The 12,709-nt window shown below is 37.5% G+C and overlaps 1 protein-coding gene across 15 annotated transcripts in view; it reads right to left on the bottom strand.

Moving 5' to 3' along the window:
• The window catches only part of LOC103098762 (zinc finger protein OZF-like), a 42,220-nt gene extending 31,622 nt beyond the window's left edge, over positions 1-10,598 (bottom strand). Inside the window, exons 1-6 of one of the 15 annotated variants that reach the window (XM_056812180.1) lie at positions 10,512-10,590; positions 8,228-8,629; positions 7,862-7,979; positions 6,195-6,245; positions 2,826-2,952; positions 2,166-2,261 (exon numbers count right to left, since the gene is read on the bottom strand). In XM_056812180.1, coding sequence (XP_056668158.1) covers positions 2,166-2,261; positions 2,826-2,859 — 130 coding nt within the window. In that variant the 5' untranslated portion in view covers positions 2,860-2,952; positions 6,195-6,245; positions 7,862-7,979; positions 8,228-8,629; positions 10,512-10,590. The other 14 variants (XM_056812175.1, XM_007474683.2, XM_007474676.3 and 11 more) reach the window with 14 other exon arrangements.
• Positions 10,599-12,709: the final 2,111 nt, after the last annotated feature.

Below are 12,709 nucleotides of genomic sequence, written 5' to 3'. Positions count from 1 at the left end.
TAGATGCTTAAAAAACATTTACTGAATTGAACTGAGCATGTCCACAAGCTCATCAAATGAGTAAGAAACTATGGATAACAAGGTAAGAAGTTATCAGATGCTGGAGCAGATCATCCAAGAATGGTATCCTGAGACTGACTAAATAGGAGGCTACAGTGATGATGATGACAAAAATAATTATGATAGTAATAATAACTGGCTTTACATCACACTTTACTTCAATTGATTCTTGCAATAATCCTGTGAGGTGGGTAAAACCAGCATTATTATCCCCAATTTATAGATGAAGAAAACTGAAGCTCAATGAAGTTGTTTAGTCAAGGTCACAAGACAAATAAGGGTCAGAGCTAAGAACTGAACCCAGACTGTTTTATCCTAAGTCCACTATTCTTTCCACTATATCTTGTAGGCTACCACGTAGAGGAGGAAAATGCTTTGTTAGACATAATATGAACAAACATAATGAAAGATGGAAGTTCCTAGGAGGCTAATACAGCAGCCTGGCACCCACATCCACAGCTAGAACTAGAATAATGTGGCCATGCCCTAGGAGGATGTTGGGCAGGAAGGAGTCCGAGAAGAGTTGGTTCAGTTATTTGTAGTTGGTGCTTAGTATCAGAATTAAAATGATCAGAACCTACAAATGGCTAATTAGTTCATTTGTTATAGTACCACCCCTGCTCCTATATGTTTATATTGTAGTAAAGCCTCTTTTTTAAAAAAAAACAACAACATAAAAAGCTGATGTCTTCTCAGGAAACTGGGGAAGGGAAGAAATGCTCTGGATTTTATGTGACAGGAAGGGAAAAAGGAAGAAACTCTGAGACTATCTCTCCTAGGATTTGTGGGGGGTAGGAAAGCTAAAAGAAGAGTGGTAGCTACCATGTTGTCTGGAGCAAAAGTAAAATGATCTCATGAGGTAAGGAAGAGAAAGGAAGAAGTAGAGGGGGAAAAAGGCAAGAATTCCCACCTTTGTCTCTTCCCTTCAATTTCCAGGCCCAGAGGCTGTGGATGGCATCTAAACCCGCAGAATGTAATTCATTAACTGTCCCAGGTTTTATAAATTCAGCTCCAGTGGACCCTTCCCCACTTTTACCTGACAACAATATGTGTGTGTGTGTGTGTGTGTGTGTGTGTGTGTGTGTGTGTATACACCCCAACATTCATGACTTTTTTCCTGCTACTTCTCCCCAACCATATCAGACCCCATTCAGGCACTGTTCATGGCCTATAACCTTCAAAAGCCTTCTTACAGGCTCATTAATTACCCCTTTCTTTAAACTCCTAAAGCACTTATTATTGATACCATTCATTCTGCTCCTTTGCCATAATATGTGAAAGGAATTTGTTCATTTTCCTATTTAAAGTCAAGTTAAAACTATTAAGCAGCTATTATATTGCAGGCACTGTTCTAAGTTATGGTAATATTAAAAAAAAAAGACAAAAATGGTTCCTAACTCAAGGTGCTCCCAAATCAGTGGGAGAAGAAAATATGCAAACACTATGTATAAATAAGATAGATAGATATATATACATATAGACAGACACAGAGAGAGAGATAGACAGATAGATGGAAAAAATAAATTGGATATAATCTCAGAGGGAAGACCCTAACATTAAGGGGGACTAGGAAAGGCTTCTTGCAGAAAATGGAATTTTAGCTGAAACTTGAAGCAAACCAGGGAATCCAGGAAGCAGAACTGAGGAGGGAGAGAGTTTCAGGAATGGGAGATAGCCAGTCACCAGTTAGGATTTGGAGGACAGGTGGAAGCAATGGATCTAGACAATAAACATTTGAAAAATCTGGATCAAAATGAGAAATTTTAAAGGAAGCAAGGGACAATATAACAGGGTAAATGAAGAGAGGTTATTGCCTTATTTTGTTTTAAGATATAGGGAAATATCTATCCAAGTTTTAAGACAGAAGGGAAAGAGTCAGTGAAGAGAAAGAGTTCTGAATGCTAAAGAAGGAAAGAATATTCATATAATTAATGTCCCTGAAAAGGCAGAAAAAAATTGGGATCCAGAGAGGACAGATGTTTGGATAGCAGCCATTTTCCAATGGCTAGAGGAGTTTTGGGGTGGAGAGAAGGTACTATGAAGAGAGCTTCCTAGTATAAATTCCCCCTGGGTGAACCTATCAGTTATTTTTTTGACTCACTCACTTGCATGGGTGCACCTTGAGATTTCTCTTTCCAGGATCCATGGCTCTTCTCCTTTTTCTAACTGGGAGATCATACTGGGTTTGCAAAAGGGATACCCTAAAAGGATAAAGAAATGGAATAACAATTGTTACAGAGGGATAAAATCATCTCAGAATTCAATTCTGGCCCCTTCCTTTTCAGGAAAGAAAAGTAACAATACTAGGAAGCCCCAGAGTAATGCAAAAGATTCTTAAAAAATACCCAGCATTATGTTGCTAGGAAGAGAGAGAAAGGGATGATCTTAGCTCAGAAATATAATTTGACTCATAAATCTCTCTTCTTGCCAAGAGAATGGGAACTTCCCACACTTACAGATATTTTCAGTGGGACTTTAGGGGAGAATTATTCACTGGAGGAGGCAGGTGATTGGAAAAATTTACATGTACAGCACAATGAATCTGTCATACCCAGTTCCATAAAATAAAGCCCTTTCATCTATGAACAAGGAGCAGAAACCTTTAGATTTCTGATTTCAAATAGATTAGGAATGTTTAATGACTGCACAAGGGAAAAAAAAAACCTCTCAGATAATTATTCAAAGGCTCCATGGTTTTTAATAATAGAGAAATCAAATAAACCCCAATAGAAAAGTTCAATGACATGATGAAAAACTACCTTTACCTAGAAAAACTAAGTTCCTGTAGTTCTCAAGCATCACTTCCCTATATAGATTCCTTTGAGCATGGTCCAGTTGTCCCCACTCCTCTTGAGTGAAGTCCACCGCCACATCTTTGAATGTTAAGGATTCCTAAAATACCAAAGTCAATTTTTTTGCATTATAGTATATAAGGAATATCTTTACTATTTCCAGGTTTCTACATTCATTTCGCAAAAATGCTGTACAATACAGAAAAAATAGGTTTACTCCTTTAATTTTCATTCAATAATTGCCATACTACCATTTCTAATTTTTCTAATATCCTATTCTGAGCCTTAACTTCTTCCTTGTTTAGTTTTCTATTGGATTTATCTATGTTAGAGCGACACACATTGACATCTCCTGTACCTATTCTCTTACCCAAGTCTTCATATAATTTCAGTTAGTTTTTCCTATAAGCATTGGGATTCTATGGCATTCAGAATATATACAGTTCATAATAATTGTTTCATTATTCCATAATTGTTCCAAAATATTATTCCATAATTTCTGATATTCTGACACAGTTTCCTTGTTAATCTCTCTTAATCTCCTCTATTTTTACTTTTATCTGATATCAAGACTGCTTACTTAGAATGCTCATCTTATCTAGAGTCAATTAACTTTAAAATAAAATAATAATAAATATAGCTTCTTTAGATCAAATCTAGCCAAGTCAAAGAGAAATCACAGTATTATTATTTTATTCTCAACAGGGAGGATTAGGGGAAGATGTAGCCAAGATAGTGAAGTGGTAGGAGATAGTTTGGTGAGTTCCACCCCACAAAGTTCTCCAAAGAAAATGCACAAGACCAAATTCTGATGTGAAATGGCAGAAAAAGTCACAGCAACTCATTTGTACAGCCCAGGTTTGCATGGGGAGCCAGAAAGGAAGGTCAGCAGAAATTGAGGACTAGACTGGCCAGGAGCTCATTGTACCCCTTGAACTCCAGGAACCAGAGAGAGCCTGTGCACTAAGTCAAGAGGAAGTCCTACATTCATAGCTGGGCACCACCAGATTCATAATAGGGCATGTCAACTGGTACAAACTAGCAATTTTGTCTTTGATTATCCAGTTTTGAGTCACACATCCAGGGCAAACTGAGAAAGGGACCTGTACACAGGGGTGGCATTCCCCTGTAGGGAACCTAAGGCAGTATACCAAGAAAGGAAGAAGCCAACAACAGCAAAAATTGAAGCCCAAACTTTAACCTCAGATCAAAGTTTTACTTTTATCATCTAGCCCAGACTGCAGAAGAATATCTAGGGCAGGACTAGGCAAAACAAGAGCCTACAATTCTGCCACTTTGAACCAACAGAGCTTTCCAGATGCTAATGAGAGGAAGTCTAGAAACAATCATCTCTTATACAAACCCAAACCCAAGTAAAAAAGTTGCAGATCTCAGACTAAGGAAGCAACAATTTGCCCTGGATCAGACCACTTTGGGAGCACTGAAAACCTGCATATGAACAGCCTGTTCCTGAGATCCTAGAACTACATAACACTTAATAGCCTAAGAATGTAGCAATCAGGATTGCCTTTTCTCCAGAAGTACCGTAGAGCCAACCCTAATATCAAGACTGAAGTCAGGAAGTAGGTTGAAAAAATGGGCAAACAAAAAAGTATTCTAGTATACTGAGTTATTATGGTGACAGAGAAGCACAAGACACAAACCTAGAACTCTAAAACATCTACAAATAATGCCTTAAAGACAAACAAAGCCTGAGCACACACAACTAGAATTTCTGGAAGAGATGAAGTAAGAGTTTAAGAAAGATTTTATAAATGTAATGAGAGGATTTGAGGAAAAACTGAAAAAGAAATGAGAGCCAAGGAAGAAAAAATAGGGAGCAAATTAATAGCTTATCATGAGAGATTCAAGAGGTACAATAGTCTAAGCAATTCTCTGAAAATTAGAATGTACTAGATAGAAGCCAATGACTCCATTAGACAATAAGTAATATTAAAACAAAGTCAAAAGGCAGAATGAATAGGGAGAAAAAATTATTTCACAGGAAAAACAACTGACTTGGAAAACAGATTTAAGAGGAAAAAGTTAAGAAACAGTGGACTATTTTAATATCATGACCAAAATTTACTGGCCACCCCTTAAAAAAAACCTTAAAACAAAAACTCTTAGAACATCATGGCCAAAATCCAAAACTTCTAAGTAAAAGAAAAAATACTGAAAACAGTCAGAAAGAAAGAATTCAAGTGTTAAGGAGCCACAGTCAAGATCAAGATTACACACAATTTAGCAGACATCATTATAAAGGAGGAGAGAACTTAGAATATGGTATTCCTAGGAGACAGAAGATACAATCTCATAGTCAAGAGGAAAATATAGCAAAACTGAGTATAATGCTATAGGGAAAAAAGTAGATTTTTAATGACATAGAAGGTTTCTAAGCATTCTTGATGAAAAAGATAAAAACTGCAAAGAAACACTGAAGTTCAGACAAAGGAGAGAAGAGAAACATAAAAAGGCAAACATGAATGAACAACAATAAAGGATTAAACGATGATAAATTATTTATATATAAACTTGTGTTTAAATAAATAATCATGTGTCTCTTCTAAACTTTATTATCATCAGGGTCCATAGAGAGAATCTAATTAGACCAGGCCTAGGAGTGGTTCAGTTATGCCTTGATATTAAGAAAAAATAGAAAATTAGAGGAAGATGACTACACTAGGGGTTAAGGGAGAAGGAAAAAGAAAGTTATTTCACATAATCAAGATGCCCATATGTGGACAAGAGAGATACAGTATACACTGCAAGGACTGACGGAGGAACTGGAACTTTGGCTAACAATGGGGGAAGGGACTGGAACCTCAAGCCAAGGAAAGGAGATGGACAGTTGGAAAAGGGTTCTTGTCCCTTCTGAACTGAGAGAGGAAAGAGCAACCTCACTGAGCTTAGTCTGTTATAATGCCTCAATTGATCTGAAGAGACCCAGATAGTTTTCTTTCCTTAAAAGAGATGGATAGAGACTTTTTCCCTTTGCGGAAGGAAAGAGACTATGCACCCAGAAGATTCCCCACCAATATCTTCAAAGCTTTATCTCTATATCAGAAAATTACACCAGCCTGAATGCACAATGGTCCTCAGGGACCCAGGTCCCCATACCTGAGCCCTTAACCTCTGAAGGGAATTTAGGTTGAAATCAGAAATAGGGACTTCCTGTTTTCCCTCTTTCCTAACCTATCAATACTGAATCTCCAGACAATAGATTTTATAAATTACAGAAGAACTAAACATCTCATTCTTTAAATGTACTAAGGGGATCAAAGATAATAATCATCCAGAGAAGAGAACAGAAACCAGGGATTGAAGGGGATTTCCTCTTACCCTTCTGCTCTGAACATAGATCCAACTTCACCTTCTCTGAGGCAGCTCTGTCTGGGAAAGGAAGTAGTGCTTCTATTTATCTGTTCCCTCCCTCTCAGAGACCTGTCAAGCTTTGGTTCCTGATCTCCCGTTAGTACATATACAAATAACGTAGGGGTAGAGAAGGCTGATATTCTTATCTGAATTAGTTAAAAAATGGACCACACACACACACACACACACATCTACACACCCCACACACACACATTTGCAGAAAAGTATTTTATTCAACAAGGAAATGTGAGCAAAAAGGTAGAAAGGAGGATAGAAAATTAGAGAGGATGTAAATTAAGAAAAGGATTAGTTTGAAGTCAAACAACCTATGGATGTGCAAACATATTTCTAACTTTTTGAAGTTTTTTTTTTAGGATATGACCAATGTGGAAATTTATTTCAAGTGGCATGTTTTTAATAGGTTTTTCTTTTCTTGTATTGGCAGCTGGGGGCAGAAGGGGTAGGAGGAAGGTTGGGGAGGATCCTGACTCATTAAAACAAAAAAAAAGTTTTAAAAAACCTAGGGTTAGTGTTTCTCAGGGCATGATCAGTGTTACAACAAGAGGATAAAGGATTCCAGAGAAGATAGTACAGAGTTGAGCTAGGTCACCAAAGAGTTTAGATAGGGCAAGGAGCAAATATTAGGCAGTAAAAAAATATATGAGATAATATATGTATTAGAGAGATTGTTTCTGAGCATTTAAAAATGGAAGCAGTGGTAACTAAGAGCATTGTGAATTTTTAAAAAATAGAACAAATCAGATTACCTTTCCTTTCTTTTTTTATAAAGGTTATTAAACTAGTAGGTCATGGAAGTACCACAGTAATGGATTTCAGCAAAATATCTGATACAATTTCTCATGCTATCTTTGAAGAAAAGATGGGTGGATATGGAGTATGTGATACTATAGTTAGGTGGCTTCAGAACTGGTTAAATCATCAGAACAGAGTGGTCATTAATGGTTCACTATCAGCTTAGGAGAAGATCTCTAGTAACGTTTTCCCAGGAATCTATTCTTGGTCCTACTACTATTTAACATTTTGCTTTTAACAATGTGTCTACAATGACAAGGTGGGATATCCAGAATAGAAGAGGAGAGTGGACATCATGTCATAGGAGGAATGGTGTAATCTGAAAGAGAGAAGACTTGGGGGATGTGAGAGTTATCTTCAAGTATATGAAAAGTTGTTATGAGGAAGATAGACTTGACTTATAGTTATGTTTAGCCCCAAAAAGGTAAATAGAAAGAAGGGGTAGAAGTTGAAGGGAGAAGCAGACTTTGGTTCAATGTAATTAAGGAATTACTAAAAACCAGAAATGTCCAATCTGGATTGGAAAGCTTTGGGAATTAATGGACTCCCCTTCACTGGAGGGCTTTCAAGTGAAATTGAAGTGTTGGGGAAGTCCTAGAGGTAACTCTATGCAAGCACAGATTGGGTTAAACAGTTTCTAAGGTTCCTTTGAATTTTGTAACTTTGCTTTTTAACTATAATTACTGTTATCACTACTAATAGTTACTATAAGAAATATACTAAGGATTTAAATATCCTTTATTTCCCTTATTCACACTCTAAGAGGACCCTGGTATCTATTTTTGCATCTCACACATTAAGCTCAGGAGCATCACCATTACCTTGTTCAGGGGCATCCTCTCCACATGGAACCTTCACTCTGCAATTCAAATCTGCATTCCAAGCAGAAAGATGGTCTCAATCACTCAGACTGCAAGCTTGAACATTCTACTGAGGAGCCTTGAGAGTGAAAGATAGTTAGAGGCAACAGGAGAAACTCAATAGCCTCAGACATATAACTTCAACCTCATTATAACCACCCATATCGAATTATTTATCAAATTCTGTCCATTTCATCATCATATTCCCCATTCTATAGCCTATCCTCTCTATTCCTGCTTCCATCACCCTCATATAGGCCCTTACCACTACCCACCTACCTATTTTATTGAAAGTCTCCTAACAGATTCTGCCACTTCCAGACTTACCCCGTCCAATGCATCCTTCAGACCACTGCTAGATTATCCTTCTTCATGTACATCTGAACAAGTTACAAGTTTAAAGGCTAGTTAAAGTCTGAACTCCTTATAAACTGACATGCAAGGCCCTTTTAAATCTAGTACCAGCCTACCTTTCAAACGAACATATTTTGTAACAGCCCCAGATACTCAAAGGAGGTTATGGCTCCTCTCCAGGCCATTAGGTCAATCCTTATCAGGCCAAGAGATCTTTAGAGAATCAAAGTTGGATAATTTGCTCAATAAATACCTGAAAGGCAACATGCTATACTGGCAAACATACCAGATCTAGAATCAGGACACATAGGTTCATATCCTAAATCTGACATTTATTAGTTGGGTGACATCTTCTTGGAGTATCATTTTCTTCATCTGCAAAATTAAAATGATAACATTTGCACGGTCTAATATATAGTTTATTGGAGGAAAGTAATGAGTTTCTACAACATTAACTAGGTTGATCCTCAGCTAATCTGTATAGTTTGGAAATTTGTTAAATCTTATACTAAGAGTCATGCTTATACCATTAAGAGATACTTACAATGGACTTCAATTGAAGATTTTTTAAAATTGAAATAGGAAACTCTCAATGATCAAACTCCTTCCACCAGGGTAGAGCAGCACCTTTTATGTAACTTCTATATTCTTAGAAAATACTAAAAAAGTAAATTCTCAGAAGTTAAATTACCTTCCAGGGTCACCTAGCCAATATGTGTAAGAAGCAGAACTTGAAGTCATCTTTTTGACTACAGGGCTGGCTCTCTATCAATTACTCCATTCTACCATCAATAATATAATAATTATAAGAGCAGTTTTAATATAAAGGTATGTTGAGATCATGTAGGAATGTAAATAACTAAGAGTGGGTTTTTCCTAAAAATTATTTAAGTTAACTTTTTCAAATGATTGCATTTTATATTCTGAATCTTAAAATTACCCAGGGGAAAAAAAAATCACAGAAGTGAAATCCCCAGGAGACCAATTATAGCTCCACATTACAGTCAGAGTCCAGTTATTCTAGGCAATAATATTGCCATCTGGCTTTGTGGTTCAAATATTGTTACTTTTCATATCAGGAATCTCTAGTTACTTCTTTTGTCTATCAGATAAAATATGGACTCCTCTGTTTGGCATTTAATGCACCTACAGTCTGATCTCAACCTACCTTTCCAGGTTTATTACATATTCATATTTACACACTGCATTCTAGCTAGGGTACTCTACTTTCAGTTTCCCATAACCATAAATGATATTTCAATTCCTGCCTCCCTATCTTTGCAAAGGATTTCTCCCAAAGAGAGAGTTCCATTTTGTCTTTGTATCCCAGCACCTAGCACAATGCCTGGCACACAGTAGGTTCTTAATAATGTCTGTTAATTGATTAGATCATCCCTCACCTGAGACTCTCCTTTCAAGGCTCAGTTCAAATGTCACCCCTTCCAAAGGAATTTTCCTGATCTTCTTCCCAGTTTAGTGCTCTATCCTCCCCCTATTATTTTTTATTTATTCATCTTTGTACATAAAGATATGTAAAATCCTGGTCAGGGACTCTTTGTTATTTTCTCTTCTTATTCCCCAGTGCCTAGCACAATATCTGGGAACATAGTAGGGGTTAAACAAATGTTTGCTGAATGAATGAATGTTAACTCTGTCACTAATTTGCTATATGACCTAGCTCAAGTCACTTTCTCTGTGTGTGTTTAACATCTTCCTCTAGCAATCAATAACCATTTATTAAGCATTTTCCAGGTACTATTGGGAATAAAAAATAAGCGGTAAAAGACTGCCTGCCCTCAAGGAGCTTACAGGAGAGACAACAAAATTACAGGCCAGTTATACTTGATGACCTCCAGCTCTGAATGCTGTAGAACGACTGGAACAAAACTCAAGACTTTAAAAAAAGGCCTCTAGGATTCCTTTTCCTTTTGCCCTCCCCAACCCATTTCTCCTACTCTAGCCCTTCTGAAGGCATGAAGCTACAGCAGTGACAAGTGGGCGGGGTCAAACTCACTAGAACACCTAGGGAAAAAGAGAAGAGGGGCGGGGCCTGTCTCTGACACATGCGCAGAAAGGAGAGCTTGTCAGGCGCCCCCAAAGTACATTTAATGCACTGCTTTGCTCGCACCCTTGGGCTCCGGCCCCGCCCCCAGAGCGCCGGAGCTGCCCTGATCTGACTGAGGAGACAGCGGGGAAGCGGGGAAGATGCCCGGCCACTAAATATCTGATGTTTGGGGGTCCCCGGGGACAAACTCACCACAGACAAAGGAGTTCCTCCGAACAGACGTCCCTACAAACTGCATCGGGGCTGCGCGCGCATTCCCAGTCAGACAGAAGCTGCGCCTGCGCAAATACAACCCCAGATTTGCACTACCTGCCAGTTATCCCTGGGTATTTGCCAAATCCTTCACCGAACTTTGGAGCTCGAAGGGGCTTTTATTTATTTTATTTATTTTTAACTATTAAAATGTTAGAGCTGGAAAAGGCTTTAGAACGCTAGACTTGGAAGGGGCTTTAAAACACAGCATCCAATCTTAGATCTGGGAGAGACTTCAATTCAATAAACATTTATTTAGCGCCTAATAGGACATAGAATATCACAATGAGTTGATAAGTATTAAATGCCTACTGTGTATCAAGTCCTAGCCTAGGAGTTGGGGATAAAATACAATCACTGAAATGATGTTCTTACTTGCAAGGAGCAATGATTGTGTGTGTGTAGCGTATATAAAATGTAACATGTCTCAAAAGTCAGTATAGTTTTAAGCTTTAATAACGTCAATCGATCAAATACTAGACATTTAAATACTTACTATATACAAAATACTGTGCTAAGCACTGGGGTAGAAAGAGGCAAAAGGCAGTCACTGCCATCAAGGTGTTTACAATTTATTGAGGGATAAAATAAATATATTCAAATTATATACAGGATAAATAGAAACTACTTAAAGAGAAATTAATTGGAATTGAGAGAGGCTGGGAAAGATTCTGTAGAAGATTTAGACATACAATACTACAAACTTGCAAACAAAAACCAGAAACCCATCATTTGAGATATTTAGAATTTAAAAATATTAACATTTCTTATTTAAAATTCCACATAACCACTATCTTGTGTTATACAACATTGTAGTTGCAGTTTGAATTTTGTAAAAGTTTTTACCAATCACTGCTCATTGACCAAAAGGATTGCATTTGTAACCCGTGCCTTAAGGTCACCCAAAGACCAAGTTTTGGTGCATATACTCAAAGAAAAAAAGTATTGATGTGACCCTACAAGAAAAATATTAGACCTCTATCTAACAAATATAGATCAAACCATCAAGGTGGCCAAGTGAGAAGATCTGTTTTATAGATCCACAGTTATGAAGTCAATAGTATCCAGAAACTGTCTCACAAGTAATGCATGCCAGTGTACCCCATCTAGTTAAACTTGACATGAAATCTGTTATCCTAAATTCATAAAATTGAGCAAGTGCTGTTTATATGGGTATATGATTTGGGGTTTTGATTTTAAAATATTCCTCTATTACAAAAATGAATAATAAGGAAATGGGTTTTGAGTAATAATACATGTATAACCCAGTGGATTTGCTTGTTAGCTCCAGGAAGGGGGAGGGAAGAGAGAAGGGAGAAAATATATGAATCATGTAACCATGGAAAAATATATTTTTTTCCAGTTTGAATTTATTTAGTCAATTTAGAACATTATTTCTTGGTTATAAGAATCATATTCTTTCCCTCCCTCCCCTCCACTCACCCTTCCCGTGGCCCAGGAGCAATTTCATTGGGTATTACTTGTGTCCTTGATCAGAACCAATTTCCATGTTGTTGATTTTTGCACTAGGATGTTCATTTAGAGTCTACATCCCAAACCATATCCCCTCTACCCATGTATTCAAGCAATTGTTTTTCTTTGGTGTTTTTACTCCCATAGTGTTTCCTCTGAATGTGGATAGTGTTCTTTCTCACAAATCCCTCCGAGTTGTTCAGGATCATTGCCATTAATGGAGAAGTCCATTACATTCAATTGTACCACAGTGTATTAGTCTCTGTGTACAATGTTCTCCTGGTTCTGCTCCTCTCACTCTGCATCAATTCCTGGAGGTTATTCCAGTTCCCATGGAATTCCTCCACTTTATTATTCCTTTGAGCACAATAGTATTCCATCATCAACATATACCACAATTTGTTCAGCCATTCCCCAATTGAAGGGCATCCCCTCATTTTCCAATTTTTTTGCCACCACAAAGAGAGCAGCTATAAATATTTTTGTACATGTCTTTTTCCTTATTATCTCTTTGGGGTACAAATCCAGCAGTGCTATGACTGGATCAAAGGGCAGACAGTCTTTTAGCACCCTTTGGGCATAGTTCCAAATTGCCCTCCAGAATGGTTGGATCAATTCACAACTCCACCAGCAATGCATTAATGTCCCAACTTTGCCACACCCTC

The sequence above is a fragment of the Monodelphis domestica genome, chromosome 1 (assembly GCF_027887165.1).
Source record: "Monodelphis domestica isolate mMonDom1 chromosome 1, mMonDom1.pri, whole genome shotgun sequence".
Classification (NCBI taxonomy): Eukaryota; Metazoa; Chordata; class Mammalia; order Didelphimorphia; family Didelphidae; genus Monodelphis; species Monodelphis domestica.
The sequence above is the reverse complement of the archived record's forward strand: the minus strand, read 5'-3'. Positions and strand labels throughout refer to the sequence as shown.